Below are 21,712 nucleotides of genomic sequence, written 5' to 3' on the forward strand. Positions count from 1 at the left end.
ACAAGAGATGGGAGATGTCCAAACAAAGATCATCGTTTCGTAGCGATGACATTGCTTCCGTGCTACTGTTGCAGATATGCTTAAAAGCGAATGATTTTTGAATGGAAACAATATCAGCGACAATCCACGCCATTAGTCGTATAAATGGATACATTTTTTGAACTACAATTTTGAGAATATTGGCTTTGTTGTCGAAATTTTGGGAACATCCTCAAAACTCAGCAGCAAAATCACTAATTAGATGCGAGTGGCGCTCATTAAAATTCGAGTTCAGTTCACGTTTAAACCAACTGATGGAATTAAATACCTGGCAGAGTGTGGTAGAAAGTACTCTGAATGGCAAAAACTTATGAGTGATGGCAGACGCTTATAAGTGCCTGACAGACGTTTATAATTGCCTGGCGAAAGATTGAACTGGCTGGCAGACGCTTATAAGTGCCTGGCGGAAGGTTGAACTGGCTGGCAGACGCTTAAAAGTGCCAGGCGGAAGGTTGAAATGGCTGGCAGACGCTTATAAGTGTCTTGCGGAAGGTTGAACTGGCTGGCGAAAGATTGAACTGGCTGGCGAAAGATTGAACTGGCTGGCGAAAGATTGAACTGGCTGGCAGACGCTTATAATTTCCTGGCGAAAGATTGAACTGTCTGGCAGACGCTTATAAGTGCCTGGCGGAAGGTTGAACTGGCTGGCGGACGCTTATAAGTGCCTGGCGGAAGGTTGAACTAGTTGGCAGACGTTTATAAGTGCCTGGCGGAAGGTTGAACTAGCTGGCAGACGCTCATAAGTGCCTGGCAGACGTTTATAATTGCCTGGCGAAAGATTGAACTGGCTGGCAGACGCTTATAAGTGCCTGGTGGAAGGTTGAACTGGCTGGCAGACGTTTATAAGTGCCTGGCGGAAGGTTGAACTAGCTGGCAGACGCTCATAAGTGCCTGGCAGACGTTTATAATTGCCTGGCGAAAGATTGAACTGGCTGGCAGACGCTTATAAGTGCCAGGCGGAAGGTTGAAATGGCTGGCAGACGCTTATAAGTGTCTGGCGGAAGGTTAAACTGGCTGGCAGACGCTTAAAAGGGCATGGCAGACGCTTATAGTTGCCTGGCGGAAGATTGAACTGGCTGGCAGACGTTTAAAAGTGCCTGGCGGAAGGTTGAAATGACTGGCAGACGCTTAAAAGGGCATGGCAGACGCTTATAATTGCCTGGCGGAAGGTTGAACTGGCTGGCAGACGCTTAAAAGTGTCAGGCGGAAGGTTGAAATGGCTGGCAGACGCTTATAAGTGTCTGGCGGAAGGTTGAACTGGCTGGCAGACGCTTAAAAGTGCCAGGCGGAAGGTTGAAATGGCTGGCAGACGCTTATAAGTGTCTGGCGGAAGGTTGAACTGGCTGGCAGACGCTTAAAAGTGCCAGGCGGAAGGTTGAACTGGCTGGCAGACGCTTATAATTGCCTGGCGGAAGGTTGAACTGGCTGGCAGACGCTTAAAAGTGCCAGGCGGAAGGTTGAAATGGCTGGCAGATGCTTAAAAGGGCATGGCAGACGCTTATAATTGCCTGGCGGAAGGTTGAACTGGCTGGCAGACGCTTAAAAGTGCCAGGCGGAAGGTTGAAATGGCTGGCAGACGCTTAAAAGGGCATGGCAGACGCTTATAATTGCCTGGCGAAAGATTGAACTGGCTGGCAGACGCTTAAAAGTGCCAGGCGGAAGGTTGAATTGGCTGGCAGACGCTTAAAAGTGCCAGGCGGAAGGTTGAATTGGCTGGCAGACGCTTATAAGTGTCTGGCGGAAGGTTGAACTGGCTGGCGAAAGATTGAACTGGCTGGCAGACGCTTATAATTTCCTGGCAAAAGATTGAATTGTCTGGCAGACGCTTTTAAGTGCCTGGCGGAAGGTTGAACTGGCTGGCAGACGCTTAAAAGGGCATGGCAGACGTTATAATTGCTTGGCGAAAGATTGAACTGTCTGGCAGACGCTTATAAGTGCCTGGCGGAAGGTTGAACTGGCTGGCAGACGCTTATAAGTGCCTGGCGGAAGGTTGAACTGGTTGGCAGACGCTTATAAGTGCCTGGCGGAAGGTTGAACTGTCTGGCGAAAGATTGAACTGGCTGGCAGACGCTTATAATTTCCTGGCAAAAGATTGAATTGTCTGGCAGACGCTTTTAAGTGCCTGGCGGAAGGTTGAACTGGCTGGCAGACGCTTAAAAGGGCATGGCAGACGTTATAATTGCTTGGCGAAAGATTGAACTGTCTGGCAGACGCTTATAAGTGCCTGGCGGAAGGTTGAACTGGCTGGAAGACGCTTATAAGTGCCTGGCGGAAGGTTGAACTGGTTGGCAGACGCTTATAAGTGCCTGGCGGAAGGTTGAACTGTCTGGCAGATGCTTAAAAGGGCATGGCAGACGTTTATAATTGCCTGGCGAAAGATTGAACTGTCTGGAAGACGCTTGTAAGTGACTGGTGGAAGGTTCAACTGGCTGGCAGACGCTCATAAGTGCCTGGCAGACGTTTATAATTGTCTGGCGAAAGACTGAACTGGTTGGCAGACGGTTATTATTGCCTGGCGAAAGATTAAACTGGCTGGCAGACGCTCGTAAGTTCCTGGCGGAAGTGTGAAGTGGCTGGAAGACGCTTATACGTCTATAAGCGTCCTAATATTCTATCAACTCGCCGTGACTTTATGTAAGATTGTGAGACTGTAACTAATAGCTGTTGGTTTTCATTAACTGGCGCAGCCCACTCGCTGGTGTTAACTTAAATAGACGAACGACTATTACAATTTTTAGCTAGTAGGAGAGAGTGTGAATCTACTGAAGAGCTGTCGCGGTTGCACTGAAGTCGAAACTTGCGATCGAAGCTGTGATATGAATGTCAGTTCACTTAACAGTAAAAATAACATGACGGAATTACAACGTCTGGAGAAATGTTTTCTTTTAATATTAAATGCGACACAGTTTTAAACAAGCGAGAAATTGAACCGGGCGTTCAACTTTTTTAGTGATGACACTCCTGCTTTGTCCACCCGATCGGCAGGGATATTTTCCGAAAACTCGAAAAATGTGTTTTTCGTGTCCCCAACTAAACCGCTTGCAGTGACTTTTTGTGCTCTTGGTATTCCATCTGCATCCGGCGGATGTACAAAACCAGGAACGAATTTAGCATTTTTCTTCGGTTGAAAAGTCATCCAACCGAATTTTAGTTTCTGGAGAATCGGACGTAAAGTAGTAACGACTTCATCGTCAGTTGAGAACTCCTAAAATTATTTTAGATTGTAATAACAGAGCTCATAAAGTCTAAAAGAATTCAGATTTACTGATTGAGAGTTAAACGGATCCTTTTTAATTTGTGCAGGGTTTTTCGTTCCAACAGATGCCGCACCGGAGACGTTCGATTCAATCGATGCCTCTTCGAATTTCGAGACAGTGTTGTCCCAGAATAGATCGGTACCAGTACCGTTTTCTTCGTCAGCGATGCAGCTTTTTTGTGTGCCCTTACTCATTTCGTCAACGTTCCGTTCAGTGGAATTCGGTCCACCACCATCGACTTCAGCTGGCACAGCTTCAACCTGGAAAAATATTTACATTATGGGACACGAACTACTTGTAAACTCATTGTTTTCGTTTACTAAACTACAAGGGAAAAAGGCTGTTGCAGCAGTCGTTGTGGGTTGCGAATAAAATTGCCTGTGATCGATAGCTCAGAGCACCGGTAGGTCCAATTTTATGGTCGTCTTATCCACCAATCAATTTTCGGATGTTTTACTCGGCATAGACGATCCCATTCACAACCTACAACAACTGCTATATAAAAAAAACATCAAAGACGTCGCACGATAGGAACTCTTCCAGTACAAGCAAGGTACATACCTTAAAAAACGGGAATCGAGCAGGTGTAATCTTCTTCAGGCGAGCATTAAACGCGCAGACCATTTTCCGAGCGGGTATGGCTGGTGGTTAAAAGTCTGGGAGAACGTCGTACTTAGGGTCGATCGGACACAAGAATTAAATACGCTCGCTCATCTTTGCTGCGAATGAATCTAAAGAAAATTTGTTTCGCAAATTTTCACTCTATGAATTTCCGCAAGGCACGCGATCTTGAGAGATCTAGATTTTCATTTGCGTAACAAATTTTGTGTGGAATCAATACTCTACCGGATTATATCGCTATCTATACTATCGGATTTCAATTTTGTGTGCTGCACAAAAAATATTACAAAGAACAATTTCAAACTCAACATCTTCTGGTAAACTGACTGTCAGCGTTAGAATCATTTATCACTTAAATATTTCTAGGCATAGATTATCGCGATTCGACAGGAACGACAGAAACATTATTAATTCAATCGAATATCAAAGTGTTCAGTAAATTCTTTAGTCTTTAGCAAGTGCGATGTCATTTGAGAAGTACAGTTTCAAAGTGGCCATTCTCAAATTACGCACTCTCTACCACCGTTCGGGTTAACGTAGGTGTGTCAGTGTGTCATTTCTGAAGATCATCTTAATCTTTTGCGTGCGAAATTTATGAATGGTCCCGAGCAGAAACTTGTTTAATGGAAGAGATCAGTTCTTTTATACCATTCTGGCTATCAGTGCGACGATGACTATTCTCTGGTTGTATTGTGAATGTAAAAATTAAAATACAGAATGCTGAACTAAAGAGTAGACAGTCGCTTAATAAGATGATGTAATCGGAAGTGGGCATAGACATCATCACCATGCTGACATGATATTATGAGTAGGGACATTAGTATTGAAGCAACAAATACTCAGAGAAATAAGAGTTGTGCAGTCGGGTTTCATTGATGTAAAGTCAGGAACGATTTGTGCTGAAATCATGCGAGAATAGATAATAAACTAACCTCGATAATGTCCGTCTGTGTCTCCATGTCTGATTTTCTTGTGTTTGCGATGGGCGACAAGTGCACCTCGTCAAATGTACGTTTGAGCTCGGCAACGGTGGAATCCGCTTCAACTCGAAGCTTCTCAAGGTCTTCCATTAACTTTCTATTTCGGTGATTAAGGTCAATATTTTCCGATTTTAACAGCGCAACCTCGTCCTGATTTTTCGTTTCCAATTTCGCCACCTTTTGCTTCGTCAAATCGATTTCAGCGATGAAAAACTGGCGCTCTTCGAGTAGTTTGCGGTTTTCTTCAATGTGGAACGCAATCTCGAGCTTAGCTCCTTCAATCGCGATTTGGTTTTCATTAAATTCATTCCGCAGTCTTTGATTTTCGGCATTCAATGCTACTGTGGACGATCGCAAGTCATTTACCTCGCAAGTCATACGAGAACTTCCACTTTCGAGCTGCACCAGCATTTCCTTTAAATTTCCATTTTCTTTTACCATGTCCTGCTTTTCCGATTCCGCCTGGGCCAGATCGTTCCGATTCTTGCTTTCTAGCTTCGCAATCTTCTGTTTCATCGAATCGACCTCTTGCTTCAATATATAGGACTCGTCAACAAGTTTTCGGTTTTCAGCAATGTGGTAATCAATCGTATCTTTCGCCGCTTCAACTGCTGTCACATTCGTTGCCAGATCATGCTCAGCCTGAATTTTCAGTTTTGATGTTGATTCGACTCCCACTTGTAGCGCACTGATGAGTTCTGATTGACGCTTGTTTTGCTCTTTTAGAGCTAACACATCAGCCGATAGATTTTCTTTGGAAGCAAGAAGACTTCGTGCCGATTCCTTTAATTGAGTGATTTCTTCTTTTTGGCTTAGAACAATCACGTGCAAGCTGTCTTGACTGCTGACTGACTCATAGTTACGTGTAGTCAGTGCGGACCGAACGAAGTCACTCAATTGTCCAATTTCTTCTCGAATTTCCCGTAAACTGGCGTGGATGGGATCTGTGAATATGGAGCTTGTTAACACCTAATTGAATTCAGAAAAATCTTTCTAGTAATGTCACTGACCGGAATTGCCAGTATCACCGTCGCCGGCTGTGGAAATGAAATCAGTCGAGACACCGACATCAAGAACTATCCTTTTCGCAGGCTTGGGACCTAAAAGCAGATAATATGAAAACGACTGGTGAAATCACTGAAAAATCCAGACAGTATAAATCGAAGAAACAGTAGTAGATTATATCAGATGTACATGCGAGCCGAAGGCGTGGCTCAAATACACTTAACTAGGTGGAAAAATTAACCGAAAATACTACATAAGAAATGAACTATTTTCGCAGAGGGCATAATAGTGAGCTAGGATAAACTTTCGTGTGGGTTGGGCTGTAATGGTTCTTGCGAATCGGTTGACACATTGGGACTACGGAACACACATAATTTCGTATGTCCAAAAAGGTTATTCAACACACTTATAAGCACTACTCGAATAACTGAAAGGTTTGACGACGACGGTCGTATCGAAATTGAAACCATAGACACCTCTAATGCTTCAATTATCTGTATCAGCAAGAGCTTATTTTGCTGATTTCTACGTTCCTGATGGTCGCGGAATACATGCGTTCAGTTGGTGTAACCTCCGATCGATCCCAGAACATTGTATGTAATATTTTGATGATTGAGATACAACTTAATCGGCAAGCTGTCCCGGGCTGGCTCAGTGGTCAACCGGGCTACACCTGAAGCACATACGTCAACTCAGGCAAAAGTGTTATAGGCTCATACTGTACTGAAATGATGTCTTGAATATATTGAGCTAGAATTCCGAAGATATTTTTCTATTCATTAAAGTAACAGGTCGAAATGGTATGGTGGCATATAACACTCGCGAATTATAAGAAAAATGAATTTTGATATTTTGTTTCTCGAGTTTTTTGAAAGAACCGATGTAAGTAGATGAGGATGTCTATGGACTACCAACCGACAAGATAATAAGTACTTACCCATGCTTGGACTAACACTACTTTCGATTTCACGTTTCGATTGTCGTTGTGGTCCTGACATCTTCGGTAAACCTTAGAAGATAGGAGCATAAATAAGTATTCGTGTGTGTGCAATTTGTGTACATTGTCAAACAATATTACCGAGCTTGATTAGCTGCCAAAAATCGCCGGCACGATGATCGTCGATTTCATAGGACATCATTCCTGGTGGAATCGACGATTGGTTTCTCTTTCCAGCGTCAGCAGGTATGTCGACGACGAAAAGTCTCAGCTTCTGTAGAGTACTTTGGCTCACGCTTAGCTCAATCAAACGAAGTTTGAGCTTTTTCGACACAAAATCATCGATTTCTTCAGCACACATCTTTTCCTCGCTGCCAACAATTTCTAATTCTTCTCTCTGGGGTGGTTCCCATTTTAACCCGAAAAATTTTTTTCCTACGACCGGAAAATGCGCAATCGACCAGTAACCAAGTAGATTGTTTCGACGGATTCGTTGAACAATCGAGCTGCTTTCGAACCACGCGTCCGTTAAATCTGCCAGCTCAACAGCGAATTTTTCGCCTTTCAATCCCACCTTTAGTGCGTTGTCTTCGGGATGCTCGTCCAGTTTCACCCTTCCAATCAGATTGGTAATGAGACTCACAAATACGTCATATTTTGCATCGCACATCGGCAATAAAATTTTGATCGGGATATTCATTGCTGTCGGTTTTGCTTGAAGCGCGATATGTTTATGATAAATATTACGCAACGAATGACGCCTTGTTCCGCTACGATTTTTTTGTTCGTTCGGAAACTATTTTGGCACCGACTTTGCGTACCATATGTTCATTAAAATATTTTGTCGTTGCAAGAGTGCAAATTCGCAAAATAGCTTGAATTAACTTCGGAAACTAAAGCACAAATCTAGCTCTAAATAATCAAATTTTCACGAATTGATGATTTACTTCCAGCGTCCGACATAGCTTATTTTATTCGCTGTCGCATTCAAGGGAAGAACTAACACGTTGAATGTCTTCGCAAAACAACACTAAAATAATTTAAAATCAAGTAGTCAAGTCATGTGACTATTCCCTATAAGATCTATTTTGCTAACTTGTGCCTAATTGGAAATAGATGCGCAGTAGATATGTCGACCCGAGGCGAAGCCGAAGTTGACAACTCATCATATGCGCAAAATTTTATGCGCACTACAGCACACAAAGTACTTAAATCCAAAGTTCTTTCAGAACCTTGCTTAAATCCGCCGTTTCGTTGGGAAATCGACTGTTTTAGCGTTGCATCTTCGGCACATACACAAAACCTCGAGGGTAAGATAAGTTCAATTCAGGCCAGAACTGGAAATTTAAAAAAAAATCCGCAAGTAATAAGACTTAAACAAAGAAAACACGAGAAAACCAGAGTATAGGAAGGGTAAGAAGCGGAGGATGATGCGTGTGCAAAGAACTGTTGAAATTGTTGAAATTTGTATGGCCGACTTGCGTCACACATGCTAAATACTGACAAAAATATGATAAAAAATAGCAGATTTTCCTAGGCTGTAAACTTTGGGGAGGTCACGCAGATACAGATACGCGGGTGACACACCACACTTGATGATAACATGGCGGATTTCACACAAAACGACACCTATTGTGATGATTGTCATCGCCGTGATGATGTAATTAATTTTTTTGTATGTAAAATCATCATGGTGTGTTCCCGCGTATCTAATAAAATGACGGTCTGCGTGACTTCCCCAAAGTTTACAGCCTTGAGATTTTCAACTAGCGCCCTCACAAATTTTCACAAATTAGCTGAGTGCGGACATTTCGAAAAGTACAGTACAACTAGCGCCATATTCAACTTTACGAAATTTGCTGACATGTGACTACAATGTAATTTTACACTTGCAAATAAGATTTCATTTTTTTCTCTCGTGTAGATAAGATAGAGCATTTGAGTCTCTGAATGTATAAAACTCTTAAATAGCCCGTTTCGAACCTCGCTTGACCCTCCAGTATGGCCAGAGTGGCTTTGCCAACTTTGTTATTGAACATTCCGCTTGTTCAGATTTATCAGTTTTTGATTATAATTTTCAGCATATATGGCGTCAATCATTAAACGACGACAAAGTGATATTCACTGATCAAAAGAATTCAGCACTTATAGAAATAATGGCGCTCTTATTTTCTCTAACTTCAATACATAACTTTAGTATACAATTTCATTTTTCGAAAGTCAACGGCATCTACTAGGATACGTCAGCGATATACGCGATAAACGCCACATGCGGTTACAGTGAATGTGTGTGTATTGTGTGTATATATTGCTGATCGAAACTTAGTAAGCATTGCCAAGCAAAACTTGATTATCAATAGTTGCAGCCACCACATTTTGTATTTCTATTAATTATGGAAGTAGAAAATCAATTAAAAAAAGCAGAAATATTGCTAGCGAAATTGGCTGGTGTCTCGAAAAAGGCTAAAGTAAGTCAATACCAAATATTTTAGGTCCTGTTCCCAACAATAATCAAAGTTGTGAAAAGTTAATTCAGGAAAATTACTACAATAACTTGCCGGAATTCAAGTTTGAAAAGGAAAATTTAACCGCGCTGGAGAATTTCGGCGGACAACAATTACCTACAAAACGCCGTGAAAACGACCAACTGGTTACATCGGCTTGGGTTGGAGGCGGTGGCAATGTCGATGGCCATTCAAATGTGAGTTTTGTTTTGTTTGTAGACCAGAATTAAATTCTTAGTTTTTGTACCCGTACAAAGAGAGGTCTTATAGGTTTACTATTGGGCTTCCAACAAGTCGAATTGGACACTTCCCAATTATACCTACAGAAGCATTCCATATTCCAAAACTTTCGAAAAAGATTCTGCCTACGAGAATTCTGAGTTTCAATTACCTTTCAATTTTCAACAGGATTCAAGCCTCTTGGTAAATAGAAGGAATCTGGCAGTACCCATGGCGCCAGTGCCAGTTTTCGATAGCGTAGTCATTCACGGTAACGACGCTGCCTGTCATGATGTAAGTAATATGGTGCTTAAAATCCGATGGACATTGTCGAATTCGATACTTTGTTTGCAAATCCGCTGTATATTTAAGAGTGAATTTACGAATTTACAATTGGAACAATAGGTTACCGAGAATTTAAGAAAATTTAACGTTCGTATATTTCTGTAACAGTAGAAAATATTGCATTTTTCATGTTTCTGAGCTAGGGAGTGCAAACGGCTTTTCGATATAAGTTGTACATAAATTACCGTTAGGTGGACTAACTCTTTAAGCAACGCAAAGACATGAATCCACCATCAAACCAGCAACGACCACCAGACCCAGATATGTAGAACTTATGCCAAAAATATATCAGGAAATATCAGGAAAGGATATCAGAAAGTTTTTGGAACGTCATCAATTGATGCAAAACTTGTAAATATCAGAGATCCAATAAATTGCATATTCCCCCTCCTTCTATCAAATTGGTTGAAAAAATCCGCAAATTCACTCTTAACAGCTCTGAACGGTGAAAATAAATGTCTCGCCAGATAACTGAATTTGAATTACCTTTTGTTCAAATATTTTGTTTTTGAGCTTTGGTTTCCATACTCCCAACAGGATTCGAGCAACCTGATTAGAAGAAAAAATTTGGCAGATGAACATCTGCTATTGACGCCGCCTGTACCAACTTTTGATTTTGAAGCAAACCGCAGCAACTGTGATGGCTATAATGTAAGTGGAATCTTCTTTTATGGGTCATCTGACCAACATTACCAGATTATATCCAGATATTTCGAGAAGAAAGTTTTTCAAATTTTTTTTGGAATACGGAACGCTTTAGTTCTAATTGATGATATAAACATCTAAAAATAAGACCGTCAGTCTAAACGTTATTTTTAATGTGAAACGATAAATAAGCAAATTCAAATGTTACAAATATTGCAACGCTGTTTTAATTTGGTAATTTTTTTATTAATTGACACAGTCCACCTTCCAGGCAATCAACAATGCAAAACTTGCAATAGCAGCCAGCCATGTCACCTATGAATCTAATAGAACGACTTTTCAACCGAACACTAAAAACCGAAATAATTGGCAGTTAACACCGGAAGTCCGAACCGACACTGTTGAAGATGTAAGTGGAATTTATTACCTGTAGGGTCGTTCAAATAGTACGCACACTACTGTCTTGGGCGAGTCGGACCGAAGCGTACGCTTCATACATTTCGAAATTTTTTTCACTGTATTCTCGCGTGCAAGGGGGTGGGATTGTCTAAAAATCGTCATTTTTAACTTGCGCACTATTCGAATGGCCCCAAACACATATGATGAGACTCTAGGCATTATTCAATATTTACAAATTTCGTTTGGAAATTGCACAAAACAAAACATTCATCGAAAGGGTCGATTGTATTTGTACTTAGAAATCAGCTCAGACGAGCTGTCGAAATAAGCGCACCTTACATAGCTTATATAAGATAAAATGCGTTTACCGCTCCTGTTTCGGCAATGGTTCAATTTTATCGTCACCTGGAACCTTTTAGAATTTGATATTTGCACCACATTATAAACGTTAAGTGTATAATTGGCTTCAAGGCTGTTATTGTTGCAAATTTTTTCGAAATCATAGCACCGCCGACATGTGCGTAGACGAATTTCAGATATCGCAATAATCGTCATAAATACTTTCGCAACAACAATTTCATACAAAGTCACTACATCTCGGATACTTTAGTGGTAAAAAAATCCAAAGCACATGCTAGTGATATGTTGAAATGTATGACTATTACTAGCAGAGATTCTTCTTCTTCATCGTTTAATTGAAGATACTTTTCAAATTCAAATTGCTTATATATTTGACGAACTTTTCTGTAGGTGATGGTGGATTCGGAACCGACCGAGACATTCAGAAATAGTCACGTAATGGGTGTCCAATTACCATATGAAAAAAATTTCGATGAGAGACAGTTGCAACTGATTTTGAACAAAGTAAGTAGTTTTTAATGCTTCAAAATAAAATAGATTCAGACTAAATTTGTCGCTATCAGAGAAATAGTTTCACTGGTAACCATCTGATGTATCCGAATGTACCACGTGGTCTTCACAATAATTGTTCGTCTTTCTTCCTCGCAAACCAAATATTTATTAACCTACTAATCAGTATATCTCTTCAAATATTTCGATATTTTGGTACACATGAGTTGATGAAGCTTCTCTTTCTGAGTTTTTGGTATATGAACTCTAAAATATTATTTGTGCCGCAAATCAAAGTTAATTGAAAACACCGGCGCCTTCGGTATATGGGCGCCTTTGCGACCCTATGAAAACGGTTTTAGTAGAAGTTACCCAGGATCCGTCGAAACTATTTTGACTCTTACTTATACGATTCTGGTTTAATTAGTCCGAAACTCCTAAGTTTTTTGTTCCAATGCCATATGAATTGTCAAATTTCATCCATAGAACCATAACCTCAATAATATCTCTGTGTAAATCACGTTGGCGACGTTGCTCGATTTGTATGAAATATCACGTAAACGACGTTGCTGTGGATGAAATTGTCGTTGTTCGGGTTGCCAAAGTTCGTGTTTACAGTTACTTGGAACAAACATATTATAATATTATTATTGTCTGGGGTACCGTTAATCGAAATCAAGGGAAATAACACAATTTTTGTTCCTAATAACAATGGACAGTATATTTCGACTATTTAAATGTGTTTGTACGGGTATTTAATAGTAGATTATTCACATCTGTCCACATGTTTATTTAGACACTTGGGGAGTTATTGCATGAGCCGAAGGCGAATGGTATAACCCCAAGTGTCTAAATAAACATTTGGACAGAGGTGAATACGCTATTTTATCTACCGACAGCGAAATAATAGCACTTTTTCACTGCTATTATTTCACCTAGGTAGATAAAAAATATTATAACGGAACCTGGTCAGACTGTTCAACACAAGTTTTGTTCGGATTAATGACTTCTTCTCATGCCAAAAATTGTTTAATCTTAAAAAATGTAGAAACCTTGGTCAAACGTACACATTCTAAGAAAATCAATCGAATGATTAAAATTCACAACCATCGTAAGGAGTTTGATTGTGAAAGTATTTACAAAAAAATTTCACAATAAAACTTTTGATGTTGGTGGCACAAAAGCTTTGCTCATCCGACGATGTTATTGCTGTTCGACAAAAACATTCAATGTCCAAATTTTCACCCCGAAAATTATGCTGAAATTTACCTTCTCTGTTCCGACCATCGGTGAATGTCGAATTATTTTTTGTCACCAAACGAGTCACAAAAAAAAACTTCCATGAATCACTGAATACGATTTTAACTACTGAAAGCTGATATCGATATATGGAGAATCAAATGTCGAGCGTTTAATAACAATAGAAAAATTCTTGTTGTTTACCGACTACACGCCTGACTGTAATGCCGAGGCAGTTATGAACCGAAGACGCATGACACAAAAAATTATTCACGTGAGCCGCAAACTTTGCACTTTGTTGATTTCTTCTTTTGTGACGTGTCAAGAATGAGGGAAATTTAAATATTAATTTATTTGATTTGAGGCTTTTTCGCTTGTCGCTCTCACATTTACATGTAAACTATCATTTCTTTCATGTAAATAAAGCTGATTAATAAAATTGTACTGAAAATTCCAATGAGCTGCGTTCATCGATCTCAGACAATACAAATAACCTTCGAAAACCGAAAAAACTTAACAGAGTATTTGGAAGTTTAGACTGGAATGTTATGTATGTAAAATATTGCAACCACACAATAAAAACCCTAAATGAGATGCCAATTTGTACACCTTGTCTATATTTGTTACTTCGCCTTCGACTCGAGCAAACACGCTCATTCAAACTTAACTATAATAAACGTGAAACGGGTTTATAATAAACCATACCACTGCAGTGCACTGCTTCTAGCATGTACACATTTTGGAGGCCAATGAAATCACAATAAGCAAAATGTTTTCTTTTAATGATAGATAACCAACGAAATAGTAAGTGTTTTACTTCGTTATAAAACTAACATAAACGAAATGCCAAAGACAAGAGCAAAACTGCTCATCTTGATATTACTAGATATGTAAATAACAAATCCCAAATCAGAAAACAACAGTATTCGTCTTTGTCTTCCTGAATTTAACTAAGTATTATATAGTGAACGAAAAATTCAAACTGTCATTCCAAATCTTCTGCAACTACGAAGTATTAAATTTCAACACTAACTGATTTCTCGTTGCAGGATTCGCATGATACAGTCAATTATTTGAGTATTTTGTTCGAGGACCATAATGTGAGTATAATGTTTTTTTTGCGGCTGTATAATTCGGTTTGTATACAATGTTTATTAATCATGAGAAACTCCGATATCATATCTGATCTCCGACCTGATCTGAAAACAATCAGATCAGGCGTAGGAACGATCAGACTGGAAATATGACGTAACATTTTAGGGTGTCGCGTAGATTACTCTTTTGGGCTTTTTAGATTATTTTCACGACATTCTTTTCTGGCTATCCCGCCGCACGTACGATGTAATGTGACGTGGTAACATCTTTAATGTGTAAGATTCAATTTCGTAGGTATTAGATAACGATGAGATTTTGATAGCACACTGAAACATTTGACTTTTCGTCATAGATAAGAAAGTGAAACAACTATGCCAAATGAGTGGGCTTAGTTAGTAAACGGAAAATAAAGATGGACGTATAGGTCGTAATGATTTTAATGTGATAGATGGATAACATATTCTGTGGTACAGTGTACCTACTGAACACTGTTGAATTGAAAGATGCTACTACGTGGACGGAACAATCAGAACATTCACTTTAGTTTCTTCTGACTTGGGAAGCCTTAGCAAATTATTTATGAATAGCCCCATAGGTTTCGAAATTTAATAAACAAAAACCGCTCTAATGCAAAGCAACAAAGCACCTAGCAGGGTAATAGAAAAAAATGAAGAAGTACTTTAATCGAAGTATACGAATATTTCCATACCTTTTTTTTCATAATGTCATTGCAAAATTACCATTAAGGCTGCTAATGGTATTATTGGTATCAAAAAAACTACTCTATTTGACGTGTAAAAACCTCTATTACCCTGCTAGGTTCTTTGAAAGCAATATAATGTTGTCGATAAAAGCCACTTTGAGGAAAAAGTTTTACTTTTTGAGAATTTATGAATTTCCTGAACAATTCTCTTTTTCATTTTCAAGGAATGTGGTGCGTATACCTACAATACAGTTTCACCAACCGGATACATCGATGATGCCAGAATGACGGAAGAATATCAGTTCATCGGAGAAACTGACTATCTAACTTGCACTCCGGGTATGCACGACAACTATCAACTATCATAGCTGTACTGTACATATTAGTTTATGGTCAAAAATTCATTCATTTATAGGGCCGAGTGACGAAGCAACGGAACTTATCGTTAACGTCACAGAACAGGATGACGAACCGGCTTTCGTAGATGTGACATCGTTGGATGACCTGTCAGATGTTCAAGAAAACACAAATGTTTCACAAACGCCAAAAAACCAAACTGTTGAAAGCAGTTTTTATGTCAAACCTCGCAAAGGTTGTGACAACAGCAAAATGAGGGTTCCCACTTCTGACGAAAAAACAAAGACGTATTGTTGCATGTACTGCTACAAACGCTATGCAAAGTTAGTGCCACAGCTGCAAGTTGCCCATAAAAATGAGAAGGACGTGCAAAAATTCCGTGAAGCTCCTCCCGGTAAGTTTTGTTCACAAAATTATGGTCACTACAACACATCACTACCCGATAATATGCGTATGATTTCGCTCTATCAGAACCGGTGAAAACTCATCGTTCTTGTCATCAATAATACTCAGGGGCGAGGGAGGCTTTTGAAAATCGTGCAAAAGTGTGCGGTGAGAAGGGGGGAGTTTCCAAAAAGCTTCCGCACTCTTTCTACCAAATATTTATTTTTCCTTCATTCGATATTGTATTAAGTTTAGTCGATAATGCGAAACGTTTATAAGGAGTCTTCTTACCAAGAATGACTGACTCCTAGCCCAATTTTCTCATCGAACACCAATACTTCATTTCTTTAAAGTCATCTTTCGATTATCTTATCGGTTTAGGAATAGTTAACAAAAAATCTCATTTTCACCGTCAACAACACGTATACTTGTACAGAGTTTTTCTACTCAGCGCCCTGTACCATTCTAAACTTTCTCGCATTTTGTTTCATGCTTGATAACTTGAATAGAAGAGTACGAAATCCAAATTATGAAATCCATTCGTTGCAATACACACTCGCGAGTTCGACTCTTATAATAAAATTTGTTTTTTGAAATGAATTACTTTCGCGACATCTAACCAGTATATTCCACTTTTCTCGCGATCCTCGCAAAATATAAAATACAAAATTTAGTGAAATGACAAACGTATTCGGGCGTGTGCTCAGTAAGTGAAAAAGTTGACATTTTCGACATTCGTTCATTTTCAAAATTTCAGAAACCAAAATTCATCCGCACTTTATATAGGGGGTTTTCAGAAACGTGTAAGTGCGTGCAAGAGTGAGGACGGGCTCAAAAATCCCCACTTTACGACTGTTTGCGCACTGTTTAAACGACCCCATACATGTGATTTTGGGAGATGCTACTCTCTTTTGAAGAGGCACACTTCAAGGAAAGCTATTTATACCTTCCGCAATTTTACTTCATCTATGAGTAAAGTGAACGAACATGTATTTGGTTCACGATAGGCTCCAATGGGTATTAAATAATATGAGCAGTTCAATTCGGTTTTTCTGGTACATTGGTAGCGGAAGCCGAGGGGTAATCACTGATTTACTAGCTCAGTAAATCACGGTAAATCACGGTAAATCACAGTAAATCAAGTAAATCAAAAATGAAGTTTCTACTAAATTTGAATCTATTTACTTCAATTTGTATTAGTTCATGAAATTTATCCTATATGTTTACGGCCACGATACTTCGAAATGTAATCCAGTGACAATTAAAAATTTTTCAAAAATTTTTCAAAATTTTTTGTGATTTACCGTGATTTACTTGATTTACTGATTTACTAGTGATTACCCCCTTGGCGGAAGCTTGCGTCTATCAATTGGTAACCAACACCGGCCTCGCCATTGATCCGTTCGGGCTTTCAGCAATAGGCCTTGATTATAGCAATAGGCTTCGATGTATGATTAGTTTCTGAAAAGTCGTTTGTGCCGCTGAAGCTCAAACCTTATATTTTCAAAACGTTTCGGCTTTTTTTCGCGTAGACGACGGAAGGTCGATGAAGAGGTAAAAATGAAATGTGATCGAAAGCTCTACCAAACTATGTAGTCAGATGTTTCGAAGCGTTTCTGGCGTCGAGGTATTAAAGATTCTGTTCGAAGCCATCCTTCAAATGGCGCAATAGTGAGACCGCTGTTTGCCACTAACCGATTGCCTTCACCGTTCACTACCAAAAGAAATCCCGAAGGAGGTGCCCACATTTTATTTAATACCCATCTAACATGTGTTATACGAATACATCATCAGGATATAATACTCATCATGATTTTTTTCTATCATTCTAGGCTCGGAGAAACGCAGACAAATAATCGACAAAATAAGAAAAAAGGGCCAGTTCGAGTCCAATGAAGTTGAAGCCCTAAACAAGGGCGAACTAGATACGTGTCGACGTACCAATCCGAATCGCCCAAGAGAAGCAGGTGATTTTACAACGTGTGTAAACTGTCTCGGTGCATATGTGCACCTCACTCGACATTTCAACAATTGCACACACAATACAATGAAGGGCGAGAACGTGGCGAAGGAACTCGGTCTTGCGCTGGAAGGAAGATGTCATGTCGACGCCTGCGATGACTTGCGTGAAATTGTTTTCCCGAAAATGCGTCAAAATGAAACTGTTCGACGGATCCGTTTCGACTGGCTGATAATTGCCTTCGGCAACGACATGTGTGACAATTACTCAGCGCATTATCAACAGCAATTGATCCGTACAAGTCTACGAAAAGCCGGTAAATTGTTGGTCGCTGCTATGTCGAGCTCTTCAGAAATCAGCGAATTCTCAACTCTTTATCACGTCAAGCGTTGCAACACAGTGATCGATGCTATACGTAAAGTAGCAGGTTTTGACTTCACGTCGAAGAAATTCAAAAGTCCTGGCACTGCTTCAACGTTGGTCACGTTGATCAACGCAATCGGCGATCAACTCATCATCGAAAGTATGAAATTAGATGATGAAGTGAAAGAGAGGAATACGGAACGTTTTTTGAAGGTTTTTCAAAAAGACGCACGAGCAAAAATCAACAAAATTGTTTCCGTCCAGCAAGCCAAGGCACGGCGTCAAAGAAACGAAAATATCCCCTCAACGGAAGACATACACAAACTGGCATCATTCCTGGATTGTGAGAGAGATAAGTGTTTCGACGACCTTTGTAAGGAATTCTCTTATCAAAAATGGCTATGTTTAGCTGAACTGACCATCGTATCGATCCTCGTGTTCAATCGCAGAAGAGTCGGAGAAATGCAGAACATGGAATGTGTGGACTTCCGCAGACGGGAAATGATAGAAGATGCAAACAACTGCCACAAAATACCTGAAGACGTGAAGAAGTTGATCAAGAGCCGTATGATGATTCGAGGAAAACTTAACAGACCAGTTCCCGTGTTGCTGAAACATTCGCATGATGAATGCTTAGATCTCCTGCTCCATCACCGGGAAAACGTTGGCATTACAAACCGGAACGAGTTCGTATTCGCTCTTCCGTCGAAAACAAAAACTATAAAGACTGTCAGCGCCGGGACTGCTCTGCGGACCTTTTCTAATTTGTGCGGCGCCCAAAATCCTAGTAGTCTGAGAGGAACTAAAATCAGAAAACATATGGCCAGCTTCTGCGGAACGCTGAACCTTTGTGACCGGGATGTCACTAACGTAGCGGCTTATATGGGACACGATGACCAAATACATCGTGACATCTACCGCCATAACACCCTCGATCGTCAAGTAACACAAATGACTAATTACTTGGAAGCTGCTCAAGGCTATCGCATAATCACAACTATTGGGAACATTTCACAAGCCGGTGCTGAGCAAAATCATAAGCCGAAGCCGATTGTCGATCTGTCGGATGAGTGCAGCTCCGACGAAGAGTGGGACGAAAGCTCAGACGAATTTTCCGATGACGAAGCTGATGTCGTTACTGTCAAAGCTAGCAAAAAACGAGCAAAGCAACAAGGCATCCCAACAATCACTGCCAAATCGAATCGTAAAAATAGCAGAGTCGGTACAGCTGCAACGAACCGGAAGCGACAGTTGTCAGCGCCAAAACGAACAAGGGGCGAAGAGCGAACAAAGGAGAAAAAACGAAATAGCAATAAAGTCTCACAAACCGGAACTAAGCCAGGGAAAACGGGCGGAAAGCAAGTAATTAATCGATCCCAGACCAAAACTGCCAAGCTGATGTCAAAACGCAAAGAAATTCGAATCTAGACTACCTCAACCAAAACTGAACCGAATCAACTGTTGGCAGAAGAAAAAGAAAAATTGTGAAATATAATCTTCATGGAAGAACAATCCGAAAAATTTGAATAAAAATCATGTGCATGTACGCCTTGTAATTGAATAATTAAATTCCGTAAATAAAACTTAGAAGTGTCTGCCTATCACTTACAAGTTTCTGCCAGGCAATAAAAAGTGTCTGTCGTCTACTTACAGGCATCTGCCAGTCACTTAGAAACCTCTGCCAGCCACTTAGAAGCGTCTTGGTATCACTTAACATACCAACACTTTTTCGTGGCCAACACCTCTTCATGGCCACGGATACCCGTACTCCGTACTCCGTATTATCTCCTATTGAAATTGCTTGCAGCAATATTGAAATCCCCGTCCGAAGTCTATCCCACAGATCAGTTTAATCTGATAACTGATGTAAAGAAAACTGAATTGTGGTATTCTGATCTGTACCTTACACACTAGCATGATTTGAATTGATTCTACAAAACTGAAATATATTGACGGATTAACTTTGATATAACGACAGTTTAAAGCCAGATTCCATTATTCTAAAGTGGAAATGGAAATTAATGGAAAAAGCTGAATATGCTGTGTGACTTTCATTCTAAAAAATTCACTTTCCTTTGAGTCATGTAACAAAATGGACGAAGCTATCAAAAAAAATCAAAAAAAAATCGGAACAGCAGGTCGATAAAGCAATGAGTGAAGGTGAGGTCGATGGTGAAATTGAGGAGGGCCCTTCTAGAAAGAGGTGCTTCTGGAGAGCTCTGAGCTATTTTTATAGCATTGTATAAGTGATACATACGTGTGTGTCTCTAGTCTGAATCGTTTCTCTTAGATGTTTTATAGAATTTGTATATGTTAATTCCTTCAAAATTTGATGCAAAAACGTTTCGGTATTAGAACCGGGATACCGGTATTAGGGTGTCCGGTATTACCGAAAACCGGTTTCTCTAAAGTGGTCCGGTATTCCCTTCCCTACTATGGAATGCAGTCCCGATTCCGGTTACGGTACAAGTACTGGGAAGTATCATTACCGAATCCCGGTTCTTATTACAAAATACCGGGACTAGTATCGAAAATTAAAATTTAGGTAAATTTCGATTGATGCGTGTAGCTAGGGCTCGAAACAGGTCGATCAAAACCAAAAATTTGGATATATGATTCGATTTGAATCTGAATTTTGTTATTTTGAACTGATTTGTATAGTTTTTGATGTGATCTGATCTGAAGCTATCTGATTAAGCGTTTGCATCATATGATCTTATCTAATTTGATGGCAGTGCCAGACCGGCCCTATGCGCTGTCGGGCGATCGCGCCTTTTGATTTTTATATGGAAAAAGTGTAACCAAGGACCTTTACAAAAATTTCTTCAAACTACGACCGAAGGGCTTTTATGAGCCAGTCTGGCAAAAAAATAGTTGCAAAATCACCAAATCAACCAGATCATTTCAGGTCAGATCAATCCAACAAAATCTTAAAAATATAAATTTCAAGCCTGATCTGATTGCTTCCAGATCAGATGAGCTTTCCAAGAAATGAGATCATATCATCCGAAAATTGGTTCAAATTAGAAAATTCTTAAGGGTGATCTGATGTGTTCAGAGTGTGCGGCCTTCAGGGGCCTATGCAGCCAATTTGTTTCTTGATGAAACAAAGTGGCTGTGAAGCATCAATGCAATACAAACAACAAGAACTTATTTACAATTGGAAAAGATCTCCGGCAAGACAATGTTGACAATCGTAATGTTTCACAATACCGAAACTAAACCAATTTGCTAGGGACAAGTTTCTGATCTTACTTAAGTCTTGTAAGACACTTGTAGCAGTTTAAATAAGTAGTGAGAAAAACTCAAATTTTACTAGAATATTGGACCAGGAATCCATTTTTTTCGTTGTATTTCACATTACCGAAAATACCGGTACCGGTACCAGAACTTCGCAGTACCGAATCCTGGTATTCAAAAAAAACAGTCCGTTACTGCATTCCCTATCGATTACACAAGTAAGGTTTTGATAGAAATCACTTTGAGGATGCGGAACGGAGATGCGAAGAGTTTAATGTTGTTTAGTTACGTTGAAACACTAGATGTAAGTCATCAGATTATTTTTTTATGTTTTTTTTAAGTTACGAACGATCTGTGTTATTTCACTAGATTTTGAAGCGTTAAGCTTTCACACCAAATTGACCAATAAAGAATTTTATCAGTAAGAAAGTTCAATCTCATTATTGAAGGCGACGCTATCAATTCCTAGGATCCACCTAGCACCAAAATTACGTAGTATGAAGATTTTTTTAAGATTTTTTTACAGTGTAAAATTTTATACGGCACACTGCCAAGTTTCAGAACTCTATTA

The 21,712-nt window shown here is 39.8% G+C and overlaps 2 protein-coding genes and 1 long non-coding RNA gene across 4 annotated transcripts; 2 read left to right on the top strand and 1 right to left on the bottom strand.

Annotated features, from left to right (window-relative positions):
• Nucleotides 1-2,880: 2,880 nt before the first annotated feature.
• Nucleotides 2,881-7,636, bottom strand: LOC119075168 (CAP-Gly domain-containing linker protein 1-like). Of its 2 annotated transcripts, XM_037181561.1 has the most exons (6): nucleotides 6,981-7,635; nucleotides 6,840-6,911; nucleotides 5,908-5,997; nucleotides 4,850-5,841; nucleotides 3,305-3,556; nucleotides 2,881-3,244 (listed from the first exon to the last, which is right to left on the bottom strand). In XM_037181561.1, exons 1-6 carry the CDS (start codon nucleotides 7,537-7,539, stop codon nucleotides 2,948-2,950), a joined length of 2,262 nt encoding a protein of 753 aa, XP_037037456.1. In that variant the 5' UTR covers nucleotides 7,540-7,635; the 3' UTR covers nucleotides 2,881-2,947. The 2 variants fall into 2 exon arrangements, with proteins under 2 accessions (XP_037037456.1, XP_037037457.1); XM_037181562.1 differs by lacking the exon at nucleotides 5,908-5,997 and having other exon boundaries at nucleotides 6,981-7,636.
• Nucleotides 3,705-8,453, top strand: LOC119075177. Its single transcript, XR_005087322.1, has 3 exons — nucleotides 3,705-3,716; nucleotides 3,846-3,849; nucleotides 8,377-8,453. It is a non-coding gene; the product is annotated as an uncharacterized LOC119075177 (long non-coding RNA).
• Nucleotides 8,454-14,094: 5,641 nt separating this feature from the next.
• Nucleotides 14,095-19,521, top strand: LOC119075167. Its single transcript, XM_037181560.1, has 4 exons — nucleotides 14,095-14,139; nucleotides 15,062-15,176; nucleotides 15,253-15,588; nucleotides 17,411-19,521. Exons 2-4 carry the CDS (start codon nucleotides 15,122-15,124, stop codon nucleotides 19,327-19,329), a joined length of 2,310 nt encoding a protein of 769 aa, XP_037037455.1. The 5' UTR covers nucleotides 14,095-14,139; nucleotides 15,062-15,121; the 3' UTR covers nucleotides 19,330-19,521.
• Nucleotides 19,522-21,712: the final 2,191 nt, after the last annotated feature.

This window comes from Bradysia coprophila, unplaced genomic scaffold (genome assembly GCF_014529535.1).
Source record: "Bradysia coprophila strain Holo2 unplaced genomic scaffold, BU_Bcop_v1 contig_193, whole genome shotgun sequence".
NCBI classification, from domain to species: domain Eukaryota; kingdom Metazoa; phylum Arthropoda; class Insecta; order Diptera; family Sciaridae; genus Bradysia; species Bradysia coprophila.